Source organism: Perna viridis, chromosome 11, assembly GCF_037379345.1.
Source record: "Perna viridis isolate PV_CMFRI_1.1 ecotype Kerala chromosome 11, ASM3737934v1, whole genome shotgun sequence".
Taxonomy (NCBI): domain Eukaryota; kingdom Metazoa; phylum Mollusca; class Bivalvia; order Mytilida; family Mytilidae; genus Perna; species Perna viridis.
Window position 1 is genome coordinate 34,664,961 of NC_142455.1, and position 27,322 is coordinate 34,692,282.

General features: G+C 32.2%; 1 protein-coding gene and 1 long non-coding RNA gene across 2 annotated transcripts; one reads left to right on the forward strand and one right to left on the reverse strand.

Moving 5' to 3' along the window:
- The first annotated feature begins 295 nt into the window (after positions 1–295).
- On the forward strand, positions 296–27,322 carry LOC148603854 (transmembrane channel-like protein 7). The gene is made up of 17 exons (XM_088553029.1): positions 296–373; positions 3,910–4,011; positions 4,316–4,467; positions 5,922–5,994; positions 7,046–7,118; positions 7,795–7,967; positions 9,888–10,021; positions 11,442–11,586; positions 12,713–12,816; positions 14,855–14,999; positions 16,717–16,845; positions 19,351–19,425; positions 20,342–20,455; positions 21,058–21,263; positions 22,725–22,907; positions 26,035–26,113; positions 26,887–27,322. Exons 2-17 carry the CDS (start codon positions 3,967–3,969, stop codon positions 26,947–26,949), a joined length of 1,893 nt encoding a protein of 630 aa, XP_088409155.1. The 5' UTR covers positions 296–373; positions 3,910–3,966; the 3' UTR covers positions 26,950–27,322.
- On the reverse strand, positions 8,376–21,260 carry LOC148603855 (uncharacterized). Its single transcript, XR_015916650.1, has 4 exons — positions 21,199–21,260; positions 10,335–10,419; positions 9,691–9,724; positions 8,376–8,494 (listed from the first exon to the last, which is right to left on the reverse strand). It is a non-coding gene; the product is annotated as an uncharacterized LOC148603855 (long non-coding RNA).

Below are 27,322 nucleotides of genomic sequence, written 5' to 3' on the forward strand. Positions count from 1 at the left end.
CAAATCTGCCTGCTCTTAGGAGATAATCCACATTGAAAATCCAGTAGATTCTATTGTATTTGAGCGCCATTTACAGAGTTATCTCCCTTAATTTTGAAATCTACCATGCATTCTATATAATTTTTATCTCCTAAGAGCACGGGTTATATGAAAAACCACATGTTAATTACTGTTTACTATGACATATCAGACAAAATATCAAAAATAAAAATATGTAGGCTTTTTACCCATGAATCACATTTTGCATGGTCCTCAGCTGGAGTGCTACTTAATTTCGTGTCAGTTTCGTTTCGTTTGTTTTTCCGTTCCGCAATTTACAGATACCCCTGTTGTACGAGGTCAATTCCAAAGGGTCTGGACAAAACAAAGATTTGTAAGCATCAAACCGCGCTTCCATTGATTTTGCTGTTTTGTTTTTGTATTTTAGTGCCTTTGAAATTTAACCTAATCTCTAGAGAAAGCGCTGAACATAACATTTTTTTTTTAAAATCAAATGTTTATTTTTATTTAGTGGTCGAATTTCCTTCCAATCACCAAGAAAGATAATTTCTCCCTTGTCCTCCCTTTCTGTTGTATTTTTTTTATATGACTGCTATTTAATTAATAAAATTTTTTTGACTATATTAGTGCGAGTGATTATAAGCCGTCTTCGGAGGCTAAATATTATTTTACTTGGTCGCCTGCATGTGAGGCATAAAGGTTATGATATTAGGCTTATCTATATAATCGAAATTATTTGGTCTGGACAAGTAAAAAAAAAAATACAAACAAAAATCTTTTTCTGTCTAAAAACATGCCCACCATTACTAAAAATAGAATATGGGGTCAGACAGTAGTTTTTCGCTTATTTTTTAAAAACTTAGGTTTAGCCAAATTCTGACAATTGTAAAAATGTTTAGGATTAGATCTATCAGCCATCAAATTTTTGCATATATCTCCAGAAACATTCAGTTTAGTCAAATGATGCTGAAATGATTCTTATTATAAGGCCTAAAAAGTCTCTAGGGATCAAAGTCGTCAGAAGACTCCTTGTCAGAGTTATTGCCCTTGAAAGGTGAAAAAGGATTTCTTTTTTTTTTACAGTTTTCAGTCAATATCTTGAAAACTATAATAGAACGAAACTTTCAATTGCTGAAATGGTCTTTATGATAAGGCCTCCAAAAGTTTGTGGCGATCAAAGTTGTCGGACCTCTCCTTGTTGTTTTTAGCAGTTTTCAGCCAATATCTTGAAAACTATAATAAACTCTTGAGTCAAAATTGTCAGACAACTCTTTGTTAAAGTTATTGCCCTTGAATGGCAAATATTTAAGCCAGTGAGTGATTCAGGGTCATGGGAGCTTCTTGTCTTGCAATATTAAAAAAATTCCTTATACATTTCAAAGAAACATTTTCCTCAAATTATCTCCCCTTGAAAGAGGCTTTTTAAAAATAATGTTTTTAATTTGACCATTCAGATTTTTATGTAAAAATATCATCTGAAATAATTTGAATAAATTATTTTTACATCATTTCAAACACTATTAGTTTTTTTTAAAATATATATGTCCATATGATTTTGCAATATGACAGAAATGAATGCTCTGTGTAATAGCAAGTAAATATGTATAGGTACTATTATAAAAATCCTTGGTAATAATGTTCTTCCTTAAATGGTGTGATGATTATATTACAAATGGTGTAGATTGACAATTATCCCATGTAATTGTGACACATATTGCAGAATGATTTAACAATTTATAACCAATGATTTGGACTTTTTGTGAAAACATTGATGTCATAATTTTGTCTTTTGATGGTCATGGAAACATTGACCAGTCCTCCACAATGATACTGTTTGTCTTAATTTATCTCTGAATTTTGGCCATTTTACCTAGTATAACATCCCTGATTTGTAAATCAAATGGCTTAAAATTTGTGCCAGATATATGTAAAAATTTCCAAATCATAGAAAGTTTCAGTAGCATAAGCATGAAAATAAAATATTGTGTTTCAAATGCAAATCGTTTGCTTTTCCTAGTATGGAAGCAGTTTATAATCAACACATCATTTGTAATGCATGCCATTTTCATATTGTCAATTACATATCACTATTCGGGCATTTTCTTTTAATATAAATGTAACGACTTCATAGCTCAAAATGCTATCTTGTCTCCTATTTCTTTTCCCATGTATAAAGAAATAAGTATGCATATATTGCCACCATAAAAATGTTGGGGTTTTGAAAAAAGCCAAAGTAACTGAATTCACTGGAAATGAACTGATAAATAAACTCCAATTTTCAATCCAAATCTCCAGTTTTGAAGGAACCACTTATCACATGTATGTTTTTTTAAAGTTAAAAAGTTTGCTAGCTTGAGCCACTGAAAGAACTCTCATTTATAATTTAAAGTATGACTTCAGATCTAATACTGTTCCCAATTAATATGCAATGTACCAATTCTAGGGATTTCATTAATTTTTTGCAATGCAGGATTTCAGGTACATTTATACATGTACAAATATATAGTACCTTGGTTTTATAGGAGGTACTCTTCATGATTTTCTTTAATAAAAACATACAATGTATGATCATGAAATTTTTAATTTCTGGAGATACTTTCCAGAAGGGTAAAATAACCTTGTACTGCCTCTTAATGAAAGGCCTGCTATTCCACCAGAGTATCTTGCAGAATGGATAATATTGGAAATTTTTTAAAAGAGGTACATGTATGTGTATCAAACCTGACCTGTGTCTCTGTAGGAAAGGTTAAATTATCATTTTTATAATTGAATTGGGACCAAGTGATTTGTCATATGTTTCTGATTTTCCAGGTTGAGATATTTAAAGATGTCTTCATTTTAATTTTCACAAAAATATATTTATAAAAGTTATGTAAACCTTGTAAAGACTATTTCTGCATTTGACCCAGGGGTTGATACTTTGTATATCAGGTAACACAAGTGTATTGTTTTAACATTTGTAGGACGTCATATCAGAATGAAATATAGTACATTTATATTTTAAAGTTTTCCCTTCTATAGATTATTCCACATGGGGAAATTCCGTCATGTTACCACTGCATCTTTTGCCTCTTATAAAAGATCTTAACAGACCAATTAAAACTCTTCTGATTTATAAGCATCAATTCATTGATCTATAGCTACGTAATAGTTTGAGAGATAGTCTTGGTCCTAATTTCCCCTGTTACTGTAACTCTACTCTTTTATTTTTATTTTGATATGTCAGGTTGGACATATCAATATCCAAATAAAAAAGTAAGCATCATTTCATTGATCTATAGCTACGTAATAGTTTGAGAGATAGTCTTGGTCCTAATTTCCCCTGTTACTGTAACTCTACTCTTTTATTTTTATTTTGATATGTCAGGTTGGACATATCAATATCCTAATAAAAAAGTAAGCATCATTTCATTGATCTATAGCTAAGTAATAGCTAGAGATATTTTTCTATAAAATAACAGGACTTAAATAATAATTATAATGACTGGATTTTATATACTCAGCCACATGGTAAGGTATTATGTTATACTTTCCAAAAATTGAGAATCCATCTGTCCATTCCCCATTGGATTCCAGATGATAACTAATGAAGTTATCTAAGGATCTTTATCAAACCTTGTATAATTTTTAAGTATCATAAAATGCAGATAAATGTAGAATTTGAGTACAATCTAATTACTTACAAAAAAAGTTACCACCATTTTAAATCGTTTTTACCCCAGAAATTTTTGAAATGTGTCGGGTTATCATTTAATGTCTCATTAGATGCCCTATTTTTGCCTTTATATTCTCATTGAAATGTAGAAATCCCATCTGTATGATATAAATAAGGGCCACAGGGGCTTACAAATTGTTACATTGACTGTTTTGGCTATATTGCATATCGTTATGACTCTATTTTTGTTTCAGAAATCTATTACTTAACAAGGATATCAATCTAGCATATAGACTGAGTGGGACTTAATAATGAGTAGTCAAGAGTTAGAGATTAGATGTGAATCTTCCAATATGGTACTAATACAAAGTAGATCTATACTATGCTTAAAACTGACATACATGTACATGTATATATAAAGTTTGGTGTGCATATTGACAGTTCTGATAATTTCATTGGGATGGGTAGTGTTTTGTTTTTGTGATACAAAAAAAAAAGAAAATGAAGAAGCAAACATTTTACTTCTCTTTAAAATTTCTACCATGGAAGCTAAAAATGTGAATTCATTCAAATAAAAATCATTACTAATTTGTATATTTTTTTTAATAGATGGTAATAATCTGAATTGACATTGATGTTTTATTTCTGTTGCACTGAAAGCTTCAGTGGAAATCTTCAAGAACACAGAATTTGACAAAGACTGTGATATCAGGTAGAGCGGTCCATAAAAAGATAAGCCATGATTTTGTTGAGGACAGTGATGAGTTGCTGGATCAGTATGTTGAAGAGATTATGCTTACAGGTGAAAAGATGTAAGTACGATATGTAAATTTGAAATCATTAATATTTGGTCAAAGAGTATAAATATTGAAAAAAAATTCTTACCAGTGCAGGAATGATCATATAAGATATTCAGGATCATTGCAGAGCATATGGGCTCAGATATTTCCTTTCAGATTTCTACATGTTAATTCTCTGAGCTGTAGGAATAACAATAATATTCTACTGGAGTGTCTTCAAATAAGTTTTTTTGATTTGTCTGTTATAATAATTTTTTTTGTATGCTGTATGAGTGGGGGTATACATTGTCCATACATGTAGCGCTACTGCGAGAGTATATATCGTCCATATATGTAGCGCTACAGTGAGAGTATACATCATCCATACATGTAGCGCTACAGTGGGAATATATATTGTACATACATATAGCACTACAACGAGAGTATACATCATCCATACATGTAGCACTACAGTGGGAATATATATCGTACATACATACATATAGCACTACAGCAGGAATATATATCGTACATACATGTAGCACTGCAGCAGGAATATATATCGTACATACATGTAGCACTGCAGCGGGAATATATATCGTACATGAATATAGCACTACAGTGGGAATATATATATCATACATACATATAGCACTGCAGCGGGAATATATATCGTACATGAATATAGCACTACAGCGGGAATATATATCGTACCTACATATAGCACTACAGCAGGAATATATATCGTACCTACATATAGCACTACAGCAGGAATATATATCGTACATACATATAGCACTACAGCGGGAATATATATTGTACATACATATAGCACTACAGCAGAAGTATAAATTGTACATAAATCAAAGAGAGGGTATATGGCAAATAATTCTGATGCAGGAGTGATTACTGTAAACTGAAATTTTGTGTATAACACGAAAATTAAACTGTTACAAATATTATATTTGAAGACTATTACAGTACAACTTGATGAACGATTGCAAATTTAAAATTGTGCAAAAGCAGATTTATTGCAGAAATTTTCCCGGTTTACAGTATGTAATTAGTTCCTGTTTAGCATTGACAATTGGTCATGGGTCGATTATTTTAAAAAAATACCCAGTAAATTACATAGAAATAGGACATAAAACTACATTCAATCAGAAGGTTAATTATTTCATAAAAAAAACATTTTATATTTCTACCTGAGAGCCAAATGAGACATTTAAATATGGCAGAGGGACACACTACTACACCAGATATGGCTGTCTCAGAGGGGTTCACTACCACTCCAGATTTGGCTCTCTCAGAGGGACACACTACCTCTCCAGATTTGGCTTTCTCAGAGGAACACACTACCTCTCCAGATTTGGCTTTCTTAGAGGGACACACTACCACTCCAGATTTGGCTTTCTCAGAGGGACACACTACCTCTCCAGATTTGGCTCTATCAGACACTGTTTTAAGAATTTTTGTTTTATTTGTAGGTACTCTCCAAGAAAGAATATCAATGTTAGAGCCAGGATGACATGTTGTCAGCTACTGAAACATGATTGTAAGGTAAAACAACAGACTATGGTAGAGTCCATTGTGGAGTTATTTAGTCTTTTAAAATTGTTAGACCTGCTGGATTGGGTGGGCTAAATATTATCTGGTCCAGTAATGTGGCACATGATGGATTTGTAAGACATATCTAGTCAAGTGATATTGAACATGTGGGATTTAATATGCTAAATTTGATTTGGTCCAATAATGTTGTACCTGGTGAAACTGGTGGGCTAAAGTTAGGTGGTCCAGTGATATAAAAAGTGTTGGATTTGATGGGCTAAATTTTATCAGGTCCAGTAATGTTGCACCTGCTGGATTTGGTGGACTAAATTTTAAGCTATCCAGTCATATTGAAAGTGTTGGAATTGATTAGGTTCACTGATGTTTATTCCTAGACTTTACCTCCAGAAATAGTGTAAACATATTAATTTCCTACTTTTTTTGCAGAATCTGTCAACTGAACATATTCGGGGATATCAATTTTTGTGGTACATGTATCAACAAATGATAATTCTATGAAAATTAATTAATTTAATTCTGGGAAAATTTATAAGTTTAAGTCTGTGAGTAGGGTAACTAGTCACTGGACAGTACAGGGTAAATAATCACTGGACAGAGCAGGGTAAACAATCACTAGACAGAACAGGCTAACCAATCACTGGACAGTAATCACAAATGAAGTGTATGGGCCACTGCAAAATATGTTATTGAGAACTTGTCAAGCAAACTCAAAGCCATTAAAATCTTATGTTTAATGTCAGACCCTGCTTAGCTATTTTATTGCCCAGGAACAGATTTTACTAGGAAAAACAATTTGCATATACAAGTAGATTTGTTCATTCAAATGTAAGGGAAGCAATTCATGCAAATATATTGTTTAGTTTCTGATGCTAACTTGTCAGTGTTTCAGAAGAGGGATGGAAAAATTGCTTAACTAGGCTACAACAGTGTACATGTACATGTATCTTTTCTTGTTGGAGACTTGTATGATATGTTTTTCTGAATTATAAGATAAGAATTCAGACAAAATGATATGTAGACTTTAATTCTATTTTATGTGTAGGTATGGTTCAACAGATGGAAGAACAAAAGCTATGAGAATCCTATCTTCAAGAAATACATCAAATTTATTGAAAGTAAGACATTTTGTAAAGTGTGACATTGTTTCAGATTTTTAAGAGCATATAACAGATAGTGTTTTCAAATGGCCTAAAATTTCATTTAATTTGAATCATAAAGAGAAATGAAATTAGTTTGAGAGCAAAATAAATAGTCCATCTAACACATTAGAAGTGCAACATTTACTTGTGTATGAGAGTCTTCTTTTCAGTTAATGAAATTTTTAGTCTCTAAAAAGATTTGCATATGATTTACATATTGAAGCTGGATACTTGACATCTTTCTTTTTGATGAACACATTTTAGTTTATGCTGTTTGACATTTTTTACTTGTGATTGTGACTACCTTTGTGGTCTCTGCAGCTGGGTCCGTCCATCTGTCCACTCATGGCGGTTTCCAGATGGATTATTTCAGAAGATATTTTCAAACATTTTAGTTATTGAGTATCATAAAATTAAAATACAGGTCAAGTTGGAACTTCAGCTTGATCTTATTATTTTACACAAAAGTTATAGCCATTTAAAGTTGTTTTACCCCCAAAAATGCAACATGTAATGTATCAAATTATCTCCCATTAAATGCCTTATTTTTTTTATTTTTCATTGTCTTTTTTAATTGTTCTTGAATTATGGAGCTTTAAAATACACTCAGAACAGGATGTAATCCTGCCTATATTATTTTCCTTAATTTTAGGTAACTTTGGATCAGGAATTGGTTCATTATTTATCTTTACCAGATGGGTCATCTTATTGAATTTGTTTCTGGCTGTACTATGGTGTGCTATTGTTGTTCTACCAACTGCTATCACATTTAACTATGATAACATAACTGAACCTCTGGAATGGATGAATGTCATTGATGGCGAGGTATAAGATTAACTGTTTGTTTCAGAAATTTTTTAACCAACTAGAAAATGTAAAAAAATTGCAATGAAAAAGTAACAATAATATCTTGGTCTTCAGGCCTTTCCTTTCCTCTTTCATATATTGTGACTTATCACTATTGAGTAATAATTTAATTTAATTGTTTATTTCTGATCAAAGCTAGACAGGTTATTTTCTGTAAACTAACTTGGTACTGTGACATCATTATTGTCGATTTGTCATCAGAGCTAGACAGGTTTTTTTCTGTAAACTAACTTGGTATTGTGATATCATTATTGTCAATTTGTCTGTAGTACACAAATTGCAAACTAAATAAGGCTTTGATTAAGTGACAAATCTTAATTTTGACCTTAATCTATTAGAAATTTAATTATAAGGATTCTGTTTTTTTTTAATTTTTTGACCAGGTTACATTAAATAACTTTTATTTTTTGGCCAGGTTACATCAAATAACCAGTTTATGCTTCTTCATAAATTGTTCTGTGGTTCATGAGGCATGAACTTCTTGCCTAGAAATAAAAAAAAAAAATTTTAAATAAACATTAACCTCAGCTACTCTGCTTACTATTAAAATTGTAATGTTCGATAAGGAGAGACATGCAAGGAAAACTAAGTATATGGCAACATGAAGTAATAAGAACTGACAAAAACATACAAAAAATGGTAAAAAAAAACAACATAGTACATACATGTAAGGACTGATTTTAATTTATGACCAAGTTATGCACCACACTCATATAAAAAAAGCAACACAGTACACACATATAAGGATGGTCTTTAATTTTTGACCATGTTATGCACCACACTCATTGCTTATTTGGTTGCTATATAAAAAGTACTGTCATTACTTTTTTAAGGACAATAAATAAGAAAAACAATGTAAGACTCTCTCCCTCATTGTTTTCTTAAATAATAGCCTGAGAACAAAGGATTATCTTTGAACGATCTTATTGACTGCTATCATTACTCAAATATTTAATTCAAATATAAACCTACAAAACATTTCACATGCTTCCTTTATCTGTACATAAAGATCTATGGGCAATTTTACAAAATTCATAAGTGTAAATTTGGTGATAAGTTATGATGTAACAATGCTATTTTCTGTTGAAACAGCCTAACTTATCATCAGGTTTACACTTAGGAGTATTTGTGAAATCGACGCTTGATTCTAACATACATGAATCTTGGTCTCACACAATCTTTGTAAAGTTTTGAATGACAATACCAACCATGCAGACCAGTACAGGGTATGATTCACTGTTCTGAAGTTGATTTTACTGGACTTCAAAACAAAATCTCAGAACAATACCAGACTTCCAGTCTAATGAATAGAAAAGCTTTCATACCCAAATGTGATTTCTCCTGTTTTGACATCCATATTTTGTGAATACTGTCTTCCATGTTATATAGCCAGTTTGTTCATGTACAATGAATTATAGTGGTCATTCCATTCAAGTAATGTGTAGTGGATGACAGTTCAATGAAATAAAGCTTTCTTGAAATTTTGTCATTTAAATAATATAATTACCCATCATGTGCCATTTAGTGCTGCAACTAGCAAAACATTTCCTGCTACTTTTATTATAATTAAGGAGAGCTTCACAATCATCAGGCTAGTTTTCTCTAACAAATCTCTAAATTTCATGTCTGTGTAATTCTCTAACTCCAGGCATTCATTTCAAAATACTGTAAACATATTTACCTTGTATTTTCAGTGTTGCTTATTTTCACAGATTCTGTCAAGTGAACACATAAGCAGATATAAGTATTTATTTTTGAAAAATTATTTGCATTTTATAGTGTAAAAAATGCATTTTTTTTCATTCTTTTTTGTCCTCTGTGAAAATAGCAAAAAAAATATATACAATGTATGCATACTGTGCATTTATGTATTGACAGGGTGCTGTGAAACAGACTTGGTTGTTCTATGGAGGCTTTCCTGAGATGATTGATGGGGTCTATCATCTAGCTCTGGCCTATCTGATGCTGATAATTCTGACTTATTTTGGCAGTCTCTTCATCATACTTAACAGGTATCTGTTATACATTGTTGATTTAAATATCAAGTTCACAAGGAAATGAATTCTGGGGCACATTGCAGTTAAACATGTACTTGTATATCAAATATATCTGGTTGGAAAACAATAGTCCTTTTTCATATTTACGGAATGCAAGCCATTTTGTTTCAAAAGGATGTTACCCAAAAAACACAAGACAACCTGGTTGGTGGTCACCTTGGAGAAAGGTAGGACAGTCAATACTCTTCTTTGAAACTAAAACTATTTTTATTTCCGTAAGAACCTAAATGGTTTGAAATAAGTTGTTTTAGAGTATCTAAGTACTTACTGCAGCCCCAATAAATCAAGTCTACTGCTGTCCATTGCTCCAATTAGTAAACCTGTCTTTTGGATTGGAGAGTTATTTCGGTTTGCTTAAAATTAAAAAAAAATGAAGTCAAAGTCAGGAATAAAAACAGACTGTTTGATAACACAGAGCTAATAGAGCTGGAGCCAAAACAAAGAAACACTTGTACATGTTGGTATTGATTTCCATAAGTAATAATACTATAATTGTTCCATAACAATAACTTAGTTTTAAAGTAAGTTGGAAAGGTCCTTGAAGACAATGATGTGTGCTGATTTGATAAAACCAGTCATTTACATGAAAAGTATTTGCATTAATGCGAATTTCTGCCTTTTTTTACCCCAAAAATATAAATGCACACAATTTTTAGGGTATGTTGCGTTATTTTCACACAGATATTTGACAAGTAAATTTGCAATATCAGCTTCGTCTTTTTCACATATTGCCGGCTCTCTTCCCATTTCTTTTTTATTTATCTAATACATTTTCTGGGAAAGGTTTGATATTGCCAGACAGCATGGCGTCAAAACAAAGTCAGAAGTCCTTGTTTGACTTTCAATTTAATTATAATGGGAGTTGGAAGAAAAGTTGCAATACACAAACAAATTTTGAGGGACTTCTCAAAATGAAAGTACTGAAGAACCGCTGCAAAAAAGCAGAGAATTGTAGAATTCAATGAAAAATGAAGAAAAAAATTTCTATGGCTGTGCAAAAAAAAATTCAACTGATGGTTGTATGATTATGTTTTGTCCACTATGTGAAAAGGAGAAATCTGATAATACATATACTCATGGCTGTAAAACATACCAACATGGAAAACATGGAAATGGGATCATGTATAAATAAAAAACTACCATTGATGCTAACCTGTGAAAAAATATGCTGCATGCATGTTTTATGAACTTTACAGAAATTTTTAAACCCAAACTCCTGCAACCACTGCATGAAAAAAGGTGACTAATTTACACAGAAAGGGGAGATAATTCAATTATGCAGTAGCTATGTGGAGGTGATAAACCTGCTTACATATATAGCTTTAATGAAGACTACATATTGAAAAGTAATGATTGATTTGATTTGTTTTACCAGTTTAGGAGAATCAGGAAGGTCAAGGTCAGCTACCTTTTCAACCAGATTTATGTTTTCCTCCATCCTATTTACTTCCTGGGATCACAGTATCACATCATCAGAAGCTGCCAAGAACCTGACAATGGGAGTAGCCAGTTTACTGAAGGTCAGTGACAGATGATAATTGGGATAGCCTCCTTATTAAAATGAGTAACTGCTGATATATGGAGTAGCCATCTTAATTCAGGTGACTAGCAGCTACCATTAACCTGGCATTGTGAGTAGCCAATTTACTTTAGGTAAGTAATAGATTGCAAGAAGCTGAAAATGGGAGTATCATATTAACTTAGGTGAGTAGCATCTACCAACAACTAGACAACAGGAGTATCCACTTTGGTTTTAAGATTTTTTGTCTAGGATTTAAAAATTAATTAAAGTGATTTGAAAATTGGCATGATACTTTGTCTGTGTAAGTTGTACGATAATATAACTTTTAGGAAAGATCACTAATCACATATCATGTTTTCTCAGCAATTCTTTATCAGATCAAGACCACTAGAATTCTGATTTACCAGAGAATGTCATGCCTCCATAAATGAATTTGGAGCAAAACAATTTACTCTGTTCACATGTTTTCAAAGGACCAATCCATTCAATCACTACTGTTCACTACCAAAAAAATATACTGACAATTGGCCATGTGTAAATTATAATAAAATTCTATTGATCCCATGCAAACATTAGGGCAATATGGAAATTTGATCCCACAGTAAGAATTTCACTTTCAAGTAATTCCTTTTGATGCACATGCTTGCTTAAAATGCTGGTTGTTAATTAAAAAGTGTACGAACAAGTTATCTCTTTATAGATATATTAATTAACATAATACAGTATTCTATGTCAGAAAGAAGACAACAATGATCATTTGTACACGGAGAGATTATTTACATTGTAAACATATAACTTAAAGTTCCAAGATTTCTGAAAGGGAAAATGGGATGTACAGTTGAACAATTGGGAAATAGTTTTCTTGAAATGGCCAGTTTCAATTTCTGATACAAAATATTGGCAAAAAATAATGAAGCATCAACAGTGGATAATTCAAAATCCAAAAATCATGGCACAAGCAGATAATTAGCTTTAACAAGCTCTATGCAAAGGTTTAACCTAAAATGAAATAAAAGCATCAAAGAAACTTTACCAAAATCTTGCTTTTATTGTGTGAGTTTCATGCATAAAAACAAATAAATACTTTGGAATGGCTTCAATGATTAAGTTACATTTACATCCAGGATAATGTATCTGAAACTAAGGCAATAGCTGTGTTGAAGAAAAGGAACAGAAAAGAAACTTGTAAACTACTAGGACGTAGACTTCTTGCTTGGTTCATCACAATGTATAGTATACACTTTGCTCAGAATTGTCTATGGTTATCATTTAGAAGATCTTTGTTTATTTTATATATGTGTTTGAGTTTTTTCTGCAATTGTTTGAATTGTCAATATTGCTTGTTTAGTTGTTGTTTTATGTATTCAGTAATTAACTGTTTTGATACAAATTTTTATATTGTTCTGGTAAGTATCAAGATGTGGGATATATTAGCTGACTGGTAAGTATCGAGATGTGGGGTATATACCTGACTGGTAGGTATCAAGATGTGGGGTATATTAGCTGAATTGTAAGTATCAAGATGTGGGGTATATGAGCTGAATTGTAAGTATCAAGATGTGGGGTATATTAGCTGACTGGTAGGTATCAAGATGTGGGGTATATTAGCTGACTGGTAAGTATCAAGATGTGGGATATATTAGCTGACTGGTAAGTATCAAGATGTGGGGTATATACCTGACTGGTAGGTATCAAGATGTGGGGTATATTAGCTGACTGGTAGGTATCAAGATGTGGGATATATTAGCTGAATTGTAAGTATCAAGATGTGGGATATATCAGCTGACTGGTAGGTATCAAGATGTGGGGTATATTAGCTGAATTGTAAGTATCAAGATGTGGGATATATTAGCTGACTGGTAAGTATCAAGATGTGGGGTATATTAGCTGACTGGTAAGTATCAAGATGTGGGATATATTAGCTGAATTGTAAGTATCAAGATGTGGGATATATCAGCTGACTGGTAAGTATCAAGATGTGGGATATATTAGCTGAATTGTAAGTATCAAGATGTGGGATATATCAGCTGACTGGTAGGTATCAAGATGTGGGGTATATTAGCTGAATTGTAAGTATCAAGATGTGGGATATATTAGCTGACTGGTAAGTATCAAGATGTGGGGTATATTAGCTGACTGGTAAGTATCAAGATGTGGGGTATATTAGCTGACTGGTAAGTATCAAGATGTGGGGTATATACCTGACTGGTAGGTATCAAGATGTGGGGTATATTAGCTGAATTGTAAGTATCAAGATGTGGGATACATTAGCTGACTGGTAAGTATCGAGATGTGGGGTATATACCTGACTGGTAGGTATCAAGATGTGGGATATATTAGCTGACTGGTAAGTATCGAGATGTGGGATATATCAGCTGACTGGTAGGTATCAAGATGTGGGGTATACTAGCTGAATTGTAAGTATCAAGATGTGGGATATATTAGCTGAATTGTAAGTATCGAGATGTGGGATATATTACCTGACTGGTAAGTATCAAGATGTGGGATATATTAGCTGAATTGTAAGTATCAAGATGTGGGATATATTACCTGACTGGTAAGTATCGAGATGTGGGGTATATTAGCTGACTGGTAAGTATCAAGAGGTGGGATATATTAGCTGAATTGTAAGTATCAAGATGTGGGATATATTACCTGACTGGTAAGTATCAAGATGTGGGGTATATCAGCTGACTGGTAGGTATCAAGATGTGGGGTATATTAGCTGAATCGTAAGTATCAAGATGTGGGATATATTAGCTGAATTGTAAGTATCAAGATGTGGGGTTTATTAGCTGATTGGTAAGTTTCGAGATGTGGGGTATATTAGCTGAATTGTAAGTATCAAGATGTGGGGTATATTAGCTGAATTGTTTTTCTGATATTATTTAGCATAAAAATTCATAGGTGCATATAAGAACACAGATGTCTTGAAATTTCAGCAGATTACCTTTTCTCACTAAATAAGGGTAACAACAAAATTACTGAATAATAATCCTATCCATAATCAAGTCCAAAATAAATCTGGCCAAATAGATATTATACCATTTGAACAGCTGGTTCCTCAATGTTAGAAAACTTGAAATCTTACCATTGTCCAGGACCTTTGTTTGTATGAGATTTCTCTATCTTGCAATAACTATCAGTGTTAGATTCTTAAATTCTGTCAGTGGATGTTTGAATATAAATATTCATTTGTGGTAATGAATCATGTTGGTGTGTATAAATAATTCTCTGTAATTCAATTTCCATATTTTTTCTGGTAGAATCCTGATAGGAAGTGGATGTGGAATCATTGTTTGGATGGTACTGTACGGGAAGTTCTCTGAAAGTAAAGATTTTATCCATCTCTATCTACCATCAATTATTTTCAGTTTGATTAACATCATTGTACCCTTAATAGTTACCATGGTAAGTACAATTGTTTCAAAAATCAAAATGTTTTGATAAATCATTAATATGAAAAGTTTGTATTGAAGGATATATTTAGGAAGACAAGGCACTCATTACTTTATAATTTGTATAAATCCCAGCAGTCCTTTTCACAAAATAATCATTAGTGTAAAATTAGTTTGAAAATTATGTCGTCAGACAAGATCAAAGTATTGTGAATCCAAAACTAAAAACCTTTATTACTTAAGACTAATTTTACACTTATGATTTTTTATGAAATTAACCACTGATCATTTGCTCTTTTTTTGTTTATCAGGGCCCTGTTTCATAAATATCTCAAATTGTGATTTTTCCTCAAACCCTATCTTAACTTGAAATTTAAGATTTGAGGACAAACTCAAGGATTGGAGGGAAATCTAAATTTGAGATGTTTTTTATGAAACCATGCAAGGTCAGTAGAAGTAACATTTAGGGTCAATTCTTCACTTTTACCAATAGTCTAATACTTATGATAACAGTGGTATGGAAGCTTCTACAGAAATAAAAATTGAGACAGACATTTTATTGGGAGAATAGAAGTTAGGAATACAAGGTGGTAAGGACAAGGTTCATCATGAAAAAACTGAAATCTTGTAAGATTTTAGTTAATGACGATGGAAAATTCTTCATTTTCCCATTTTTCATATTATTTCTCAAATATATATATATATATATATATAGTTTTAGTTTTTTTTTTCTTAACCTGGGTGTATGTTATTCACAAAGTTTGTGCCCAGTGTATCTGAAAAAAGCTATTTACTAAATTGTTGAGAAATACATGTATCATAAATTTTTAATTCAATACCATGAATATTTATACATATTTAGATTTTTCATAAATTTAGGTATTGAGGTCCCTCTGAGCAAGCAAAACATGGTCTCAAACTCTGTAAAAAATGATGTAGTTTTGTTTAAAACTAACTTATTTCAGTACTTTTAGTATAATTCATCCTAAGAAGTATGCACTAAAAGACAAAATGGGACTTTATGAATCTCTTAAGGTTGTCCGCTGCTCTGTTAAAGAATAAAAGGATTTCAAAGGGTTGTGGAATTTTTTAAGGTCTTTTATGTTAGAACAGTATATGTAGAAAAAGATGATGGGTCAGTGTGCTCTTTTTTTTAAATGTACTGTGAAAGTACTTTTATTCGTGGATACCAATTTTCGTGGATTGAGGAAGAAACACAAGTTAGTTGATTCTTGAATTTGTGGTTTTGAGGTTTTCAGTTAACACATCAATGGGAATCTCCTTTTTGTTGCGAACCAAATTTCATGGTTTGGCCTACCCACGAAAACCACGAAAATTAGTACCCCTCAAACAATAGTACTTTCACAGTAAGCATTTGAAATTTTGGTGGAAAAAAAATTCTTATTATCCAGTGCATAGGTTTTGTCTTAGAAGGTTTTATCTATTAAAACACAGAAAAAAACAAAAAGAATTTCATAAAACCTTCACAAATAACATTTTAAGGTGTGTTTAATTGAAATTATGAAAAGAGTGTGGGTCACTGGGTAAAAATATGCAATCTTATGAAATGGATAAAACCAGAGGAACCTGACAAAGTAACTAAACATGAGCTATGAACATCATTAATACGTCTAGATTACTGAAGGTTAAATATTAAATTGGTGACAAATCACTATCAACATGATTTTTAGGCAGAACCACACCAAGCCATTCTATGTTGACTGTTGTAGCTTCCTGGTAAACTGGAGCTGTATGCTAGTGGGAAGTTTGAGTTGATGCTGACACTGTCAAGAATCTTCATTCTCAGAATGGCCAATCTGTTTGCTCTTATTGTAACTCTGTATAAGAAATCTACTGATGTAAGTATACAGAGTGAGCCGTTTAAACAGTAATGGTTGGGAAATAATACTAGCATGTTTTCAGTAAGTACAAAATGTAGCATATTTTTGAGTGTCCCCCTCTGCAATACATCCAAGGACTAGAAAATGCTGGACATCCTCCAGTCTGTCTCACCTTGCATGCATTGTCTTTCATACATTTTTCAACAGATATGGACATACATGTAATGTATACCAGAAATTACTGCCATGAAACTCTTGGAAAATCACTGATGAACAAGATCTTTGTGCGAGTTTACTGAACATGTTTTTTTCGTATTAGTGATCATATTTTGTATGTTCAAGAATATCCTTTATCTTTATAGGTTTTCACATTGTTATTGTGGTTTAGAACAATTTAATATTTGATTGGTTTTATAACAGATTTATAATTCAAACCGAAATTGATAGCAAATAGCAATTGTGTCAAGGTAGCGATAATTTGAGACTTGATGGGAAAAGTTTTAATAGTGAAAACATTAAAGGGATTGAAAGATTGAAATTTTATTGAAAATACCTTTGTTGCCCTGTATATCTAAAAAAGCCATTTACTAAATTGTTGAGAAACACCATAGATTTTAAATTTAATACCAAGATTATGTAAATTATATTTAGATTTTTTATAAATTTAGATATCAAGGTTTCTGAGAAAACATGGTCTTAAACTTAGTAGAAAATGCTGTATTTTAGTATAACCCATATAATCATGATCTAATAGATTACATTTTACAGTAATCAGCCCAAACCCTGTAGATAGTGTCAGTAATCAGCCCAAACCCTGTAGATAGCATCAGTAATCAGCCCAAACCCTGTAGATAGTGTCAGTAATCAGCCCAAACCCTGTAGATAGCATCAGTAATCAGCCCAAACCCTGTAGATAGTGTCAGTAATCAGCCCAAACCCTGTAGATAGCATCAGTAATCAGCCCAAACCCTGTAGATAGTGTCAGTAATCTGTCCTAACCCTGTAGATAGTGTCAGTAATCAGCCCAAACCCTGTAGATAGTGTCAGTAATCAGCCCAAACCCTGTAGATAGTGTCAGTAATCAGCCCAAACCCTGTAGATAGCATCAGTAATCAGCCCAAACCCTGTAGATAGTGTCAGTAATCAGTCCTAACCCTGTAGATAGCATCAGTAATCAGCCCAAACCCTGTAAATAGCATCAGTAATCAGCCCTAACCCTATAGATAGTGTCAGTAATCAGCCCAAACCCTGTAGATAGTGTCAGTAATCAGCCCAAACCCTGTAGATAGTGTCAGTAATCAGCCCTAACCCTGTAGATAGCATCAGTAATCAGCCCTAACCTTGTATACAGCGACAGTAATCAGCCCTAACCTTGTATATATCGACAGTAATCAGCCCAAACCCAGTAGATAGTGTCAGTAATCAGCTCTAACCCTGTAGGTAGCGTCTGTAATCAGCCCTAACCTGTAGATAGTGATAGTAATCAGCCCTAACCCTGTAGATAGCAACAGTAATCAGCCCTAACCTTGTATACAGTGACAGTAATCAGCCCTAACCTTGTATATATCGACAGTAATCAGTCCTAACCCTGTAGATAGCAAGAGTAATCAGCCCTAACCCTGTAGATAGCAACAGTAATCAGCCCTAACCCTGTAGATAGCGACATTGTGACGTTTCTTATGTTGTTCTACTGTAACAACTGATAACATCATAGACAGACAATCATTGAAATTTCTGCCATAACAGATGCTTAATGTCAAACTTCCAAGTATTTCAAAGGAATCATAGAGAAAAAGATTTCATAACTTGTGAAATTTGAATATGCAAAATATCAACTGGCATTTTCTAATACGCGTAGAGACTAGTTTGTTGTGATGTTGATATTTTGTGGTATTCAACTTTCATTCATTATGTAACCTATAAATATTATTGGGACAAAGTGTCATCGATGTCCTGTATATATATACGTCTCAGAATGTGATTACTCTATTCGCTACACTGCTCCATTGGATCAAATTGATACAGGGAAGATGATGTAAACTTATAGAAGGGTCTGAAAAATTCCCAATGATGTTAGAACTGTAAAATTTGGGAAGCAAATTTTTGGTCGTTCCCTCCGCGGGACTCAAACTTGTACCGCTGTGACATGTATGGCAACACCGCCTGCACTAAGTCCAGCACCCTAGACCACTGGATATATATATATATCTCCCATATTCCCAACAAATCAAACATAATCTGACTATAGGAATAACCTTGTCCACCATAGGCATTTTGCCTAAAATCATATTACCAAATATATTTATGAATGCTAATTTAGAAAACAATATCCAGTCTAAAGGATGACTGATCACAAAAACAGGATGATATAACCTGAAGATAGTGGGCAGTTCATCATTCATTCAATCATTGGGTTGGGGGTCCTAGCAAACAAGGAACAGACCAAAATAACTAGTGCTGATCCTCCAACAGAAAATCTAGAATTATATATGAAGTTTTAAATTAGAAAATATTTTATTTCAGTCTACTGGAGGTTGTACAGGGACTGTTATTGGTCAGGAGTTCTACAAATTGGTTATTATGGATACACTGGTCCATGTAAGGTTATCCTTAATTTAATAGTAGTTAATCATTTATGATTAAAGAGCTTCTCTCATTATTGACACACCACCAAATCATATAGACTACTTAATTGTAATTTTAATCAAGACATGCATGATTAATCATGGTCTGAATTTAATTTTAAAGGCCAAAATATTTCCAATTTCCTTTGAAATTGCAGTATGTTGGACATATGTCAGTACATTTGTAGAAACCCACAAGCATTAAAGTACTTTTACAACATTGTGTACTATGTGTTCATTTCCATCATAAAAATATAGAAAGTTATGATAAACTGATAAACTGTGTAGAAGAGATAATCACATTGCAACAATTTTCTTTTAAAAGAAATATAAGCACAATTTTTATTTATAGGAAAAATGTAGAAAAGACACTATAAAAATTACTACAATCCTTATTTCTGTAACTTTCTATGTATATTACTGAAGGGAAGACTTGTTACATAGAGACTTGGTTACTCAATCAATATACTACAATCTTATAATATGATCTTCTTGTGGAAGCATGTTTGGTTTGAGTGGGGAAGTTCATGGGTTTGATCTCCAGACTTAAAAATGTACTGTTAATTCTGTGAACTGAAATCCTCTTCAGTGTGTTAGAAATGTACAATGCAGTGTTTAATTGATCAAACATTTTCATCCTGATTTGCATGGAATATCTGTCAAAATATGTAAAAAAGTAATGACAATAGATATCTGAGACCTCGTTTCAAATTTCTCCAAATAATATCATTAATACATATTTACTGTTGAAATTTCCTCCAAAGACCCATTAAGTTTATCTCTATACAGATTCCTTACCATTAAGTAAGGTATTTATTCCAGAATGCATTTGGTATGGAATGACCACAAAAAAGTTAAATTTACTTATATTTTATGATATATATTTTTAGGCCATAGTTAGTATTGTTATAAGTGTAGCCAAATATAGGTGGACTAAAGAGAAAGAAGAGTTTAATATATCATCTGCTGTTTTGGTACTGGTATACAGACAGGGATTAATCTGGGTAAATGAGCATAAATATAGGTTCTTGTAAACTAGCATATATCTGGGTAAGTGAGCATAAATATTGTTAAATAACCATATATCTGGGAAAGTAATCATAAATCTGGGCAAATTAGACAAAAGCTAATATAATGAGAGAAACTCTAAATTTATGAAATGAATCTTCATAAGTCTCCTTTAGTGTTAACTTAAAATAACTTTATCCAGGAGCTAAGGCAACACAGACTATTTTTGTTGTTGATTAGATATGGTGACTATTTTAACCATTTTCATGTGTTTTTTTTACTTATTTTATTTAAAAAAAAACATTTCAGTGTCCCCATTTCGAAGTGGTTTTAAAGTACTGTCGATTTTGACCTTCAACTTAAGAATTTTTGCCCAATGTTTTACACAAAATAGAAAAAATGTACATACAACATTTTTGCTACTTAATTTCAACCAATCAGGTTATTTGAATTGCATTTACGTATACAAAACAATACTGAAGTGTCAAAAATGGAACAGTTCAGATGTATCAAAATCACAGCGAGAATTAATGCTACTTAGTCAAAAAATGAACCAGGTGAGCGATTCTTGGGAGCCTCTAGTTTTTTTACATTTTAGGTAGGAACCATTGGTTGTCCACTGATGCCTGTCCTGGGTGTGATATCTAGTCTTGTTTTCTTTTTTCTCAACTACAACATTTTAAAGTACACATGTAAACCTCCTGTCAAAAGATGGAATCAGTCACGTAACACAGCATACCTCATGGGCTTTTTACTGACTACTCTGTTGGTTATAATCGTACCAGTATCTGTTGTTGTAGGAAGGTAAGGGAGATAATGTCTGAGTGTAGGGGAGATAATTTGGTCTGAGTGCAGGGAAGATAACTTTCATCACAGACTTTACTACCTATGGGAGTTCACATTGAAATGAGATTTTATATTACTTTTTTTAACATGCATTTATGTAAATGTATTACGTAGTTGGTGAGACTTACCAGTCATACCAGGTATTATGTTATATATCATTCTGGTATCAATTATTGATAGCATGTTACTCAGAAGGAGTTTATACTACTGGTAAGCCTGGGTTATACAATCTAATAAAAAAAAAAAATTCTTTTCTGCAAATATTCTTTACTCCTATGGTTACTCCAATCAAGCTTTGATTTCTCAAATGGCTCTTCAAAAAAATTAGATTAACAATATTAAAATGTTTAAATAATTGCTTCTAATAATCAAGAAAGAAGTTGACATAGGTTAGCTGTGGTATCATTATCTAGAAAAAACTAAATGTGCAGAAAGTTTTGCAAAACTGACAGGTTTTAATGCAAGTAATTAATGTAAAGTATAAGATATAAGTGCTGAAGTCTACTGAGTCTTTCTATTTTTTTTTTCATAAATCTGTTACAAAATGTCTTTAAAATATTTTAGTTTCTTTGTAAGTGATGTAGCAATCCACCTGCAAATTTTTGTAAATTCTATCAAATTTACACATTTGTGGACTCACTTTTATCTCTTCCAGGTGAATAGCGTAATAATAAACAAGCTATATATTTTTAATTTCTGGTCTATTGAAAAAAAAGTAAATTTCTAATTTGAATTTTACACCCCACTCTGTCTGTGTATCTGACAACAATTAACTCCTCCCTTCATACTCATTTGATTTGAGTGAAGTTTAAAGAAAGGTAATGCATCATATTGAGATGTATCTAAGTTTACAAGTTTAAGTAAAATACATGTTGAAACCTCAAATTTGACAAAAAAAAGAAAAATTAAAGGAAAAAGCATGCATATGTAGATGTTTTTTCATCGTCAGATGTCTGATACCTGCAAAGGAAGATAATCCAACTGAAGGGTTTTACAGGTTAACACCTCTCCTGTTCAATTGATTTTCATGAAATTTTATAGGAATGTAAATTAAGGCATCAAATGTATAGGTGTTTTGTTTTCATTAGCAATTTTGCACAGTAACAGCATTGTGAATCGGTGAAAAGTTGTTTATTTATTGTGTGGCTAAGTGTCTATTGAAAAATCTTCCTTTTGTCGGGACGTCAATCTTTTTGTCTAGTTTTTTTTTTCTGTTTTTGTACTTTATATACTTCAAAATCAGTATTTTTCTCAGATATGATTCATACCCTGTAGTATGATGACACAGACAAACTTAATACCCATTCACTTTTGTTCTCTGTACAAATTCCTTCTAAACCATTATAACTATTTGTTAACCAATATTATTATTATATTTCTATGAGATGACATTAACCAAAATTAAATAATAATTTATAGCCACCAAGTTATACAGCTTGGCACAACACCAGTACCAGGGAAGAACTGTGGACCATTCAGTAACAAGAAACCTACACAGGCCTATGGAAACTTTAGGCGACAGCTTGATCTTACTATTTTACGAGAGATTCTGAAATGGCTGGTGTCAGATTCTTTCCTGATACCTTTGTTCCTCATTTTGATGTAAGTTGTGGTTGTTTAAATTTAATGTAATGTTCTTTTAAAATGATACTTGAATTAAGCCACTTACCAGTGAGCTTAGGCTACACTTGAAAGCAGTTTAATTAAAATTAGCCCCTCCAATTTTTATTTGTTTTATCGGAGGTTGTGAACAGAAAAATAAAAAAAAAAGTGCAAGGTCTAATCATTGCTGTGAGTTTAAATTTTCATATTTTTGCATTGATAAAATTTTATATAAACCAAATATATTTTTGAAATATTCCAGATATTGGAACTAAAACATTTATAATTTTTTTATATTTAACATGTGGCCAGTACAGTTATAGTATTGAACAGTAGCTATTGTGATTGGTCATGTGATATACAATCAGGGTACTAATTAAGGACGGTTTTACTCCTTTTAGAAGTATGACACTATGTTGTACATCAGAATTATAGTCATTTTGACTTGGTCGAGGGAATTAATGCCTACTAACTTAATATGGATAACATTTATTTTGCTAGCACATTTTTTTATATAAATTTTACAAGTAATATGTTTCACTAGAGAATTCATACTAGTTATTTCATCAATAAAACATCTGAAGTTAACTTACCTCATAAATGAAAATATGTAATTATACTCAACGAGTGCATAATATATTGAAAACACATTGTCTGTTCGTCTGTCCATATTTTGATCACAATTTTTTTTTGCCCCTGGATTGATCAATTTCAAATTTAGTGTGTGGCTTCAAATAGTGATTTTGGTGCTTTCTGGTATCAACTTTCTCTGTTGTGGGACTTTGACATTTTTCACTGTATAGAATGGTAGATAAATTTTTTATCACAAAAATCTTAGCTCCCAATGGATGGATTGATTTTTAAATTGGGTATGTGGCTTCATATAGATGGGGCATATGATCTGAATGATTTTGGTTGCTTTCTGATATCATCTTACTGTACGAGTGGAGGTATGCTTCGCATGCAACTTTAAATTTTGTTTTTTGTAATGAATGGCTTAATTTAAATTTTGCATTATTCTTAGGTGGCCAGGTAACGATCTCAAGGGGGTCCATGAAAGACCCAGGCAGTGGGTGGCATGCCAAATTTTGTTTAAAAAAAATGTTGATTCATTAGAGTAGCAAACTCATGTTTCCTAAATTAATGAAAGTTGTTTTTTAATACACTGGAATAATGAGGAGGTAATAATCTATTTGGAAAGCACTGCAAAATTACAAAAAAAGGGAAATAACTCTTTGATCTGTTCATAATTGAGTTGATTTGTAAGGTAACTTTGAACAAATATTCTGGGTCATCCCCTGTCCTTCCTGATATCATAATGAGTTCATAATTAGTTTAGAATTACACTGGACTCGCCCCCTCAAAAAAAAAAAGAAGAACTGGTGGGATAAAATTTACTCTTAGTATCAGGATTTGTCTGGCTTCTACATGTAAACGGACAATCTCTTAAAGCGAAACTTTGTGATTTTCACAAGTTTAGCTTAAAATGTTCCAATCAAGCATAAAGTAAGTGTGCAAAGTTTCATTGGTGTAACAGAGATATTGGTGATTTAGGTCTTTCATTTTTAACCTACTCAGTAGGTTATTATTCCATTATAACTATCTGACTAGAAGCTGATATCAACCAATGATATCTGTGTATTTGATGTGTTTGGGTCTGTCTATAACCAGTTAAAAGATTTTAACAAAAAGAGACAAGCTTTGTCCCAAATACTGGGACATATATTAAAGACTTAGTTACATCCACACATATAGGAAAGAAATGGAAAATGAATTGAATCATTGTTTTTAATTATAATGTGCTATAATTTTTACTAAATACATTTACAACATGATTTTAAACTTGCTCTTATTTAAAGTATTATATTTATCACCAAGGAAGTTTCTATGGAAATCTTTTCTTGGATGTTGTTTAAAAGCAGTGAGATAAGGCCAACTGATATAATTACTTGGTTCTTTTAGCCTCCCCATTTCTCACATTTGTCTCTCTGCCCATTTTTATGGCCAGATATTAAAACTGGTATTAGAATATGAAAACTGCCATCATAGTTTTTATCTTGCCCATTTATTGTGGACAAAAGAAATATTTTAACATATCTCTTTTCATCATAATTTTTCATTTTCAAAAATGTCCTAAGAATCAAGAAAAGATTTATCAAAATATGGGAAAGTTAAAAGAGTAATCAAGGGAACCAAGGTTATAGTGGTAATCAAAAGAATGTAATCTAGGGACAAAGACCAGACATACACAACAAAGAACATAAAGTAACTAAAATCATACATACGTAACAAAAGCAAATGAGCAACTCCGACTCCACTAAAAACTGGGAGCATGGACCAAGTGCACCGGTAGGGTAAATGTCTCCTACTTTTCTAGAAACACCTGCTGAGTTGCTCATAAAAAGTCAAGTCCGGGAGAGACAAACTACGAAAGGAAAACTATGACCCGTTGAATAAATCAGTTTTCATGGTGCAGATGGATACACCATAACGATCCATGAGTTCATGATGACGACCATAAAACTTCTGTAGTGATGACTTCAATCTTGTAGCAACATAACCCTGTTCCAGAAGCCTATTTGTTAGAGTTCTAGCGCGATACAAAAAGTCTGTGTAGTTTGGGCATGCTCTGGCATAACGTATGAGTTGTGATATGAACACTCCATACGCAGGAGTCAAAGGGATGTTGCCACAGATGAAAGGAAAGTTGACAATTCTGAATGAAAAGTCATCATGTTTGTCGTAAAGTTTGGTCAATAGTTTTCCTTTGCCATCGATTTCTAAGTGTAGGTCAAGATATGAGGCTGACTTCACAGTGTCTGTAGTATCCTTTATCTCAAGTTCTTTTGGGTAGATGTGATGTATCAAATCCCCGAAATTAGGATTGTTTAAAGATAATACGTCATCTATATAGCAGAAACTGAGATTAAAAAGGATCTAGCCAAACAATATTCTTTCTTTCTGTTCAGATCAGCTATAAAGTCAGCCTCATAAGAGTGAAGGAATAGATCATCAAGTAAAGGAGCTCAATTTGTTCTCATTGGAATGCCGACTGTTTGTTGAAAAACATGTCCACCATGTGACGTGCTTAAGACATAAACATTTATTTATGACTGCTTCTTTACAGAGCCCTCCTGAGTTATCAGAGAAACTTGCTGATTGGAGAGAAACAACACAGATTGTTGTTACAAGCAGAATTGGGTCAGGTTTGTAATCTCAGTCTTGTTATTCTCTAGTTACCAAAAAGCAAGGGGATGCATTTTCATCTTAGTGTATATATACAAACATAAAGCATTTTTTCTATGTCACCTAAAAATTAAAGCTGGTTATTATACTCCCCAACATGAAAAGTATTGTGCAATATCCTCTGTAAGTATTGTACTTGATCTATATTGATGATAACATTTAGACTCATGAAATACAGATAAAATTCAAATTTCAGCCTGATGGGATTATTTGTACTTTTATGTTGTTTTTATCCTCTCCAATTTTTTTTTATGAATTTGAGTTATCTCTCTTTGAAGATGGATATTAAATACAACACAACGTGGTGAGGTATCATTTAATTGAAAGTCACACATGCCTTTTTATTTTAAATGACAGTTGTTTTCATTTTGTTTAGTAGTAAATAAATACTTACATTGTTGACTTCTTAAAATGACACTGTTGTATGTCACTTTGCTAGGTATTATTTGATAACTTCCAAACTGTGACAGTCTATCCCCTGATGGTTTCCAGATGATAACTTGAGAACAGATCAATGAATATTTTTTTAAACCATGCACAGTTATTTAGTACCATTAAAGAAAACTGATTGAGTTCAATTTTCGTCAAAATCCAAATTTTTTTTTTTCAAGTTATACCATATTTAACATTTTGCCTCCCCTTTTTTCACCATTACATGGCTGGGTATCACTTAATGGTCCATCAATGCCATATTTTTAGTGTTTACTATAGATAAATTTTTGTGTATTTTCAGGAACGTGAAGATAACCATAGGAGAATGAAGAAAATGCAGGAACTAGGAATAATGTGGAATTAGGTCAAATTGAGTGAATTGTTTTGGAAATTTATGGATATTATTTTCAAACATGAATTTTTTTTTTTCAGCTCAACATTTTCAGTGTGTATGTGGAATAGGCACATATATAGAAACCTTTTTAATTTCTAACTTACCTTTTTGAGTTGGTTTGCCATTAATGTAATTACTATAAATATGTACTTTAAATATGATATAGCAATGATGAACTCTTTAATCATATATACAGCTAAGATCAAAGGTCAAGAAATTTCTGATTCAATTTTTTTATATGTGCCATCTGTACTTTTGTTCTTTTTTTTATGTTAAACTGTACTTTTTTTCAATGACAGATTGAATTAAATATTCTCAACTCAAAATATGTTGGCTTTTTACA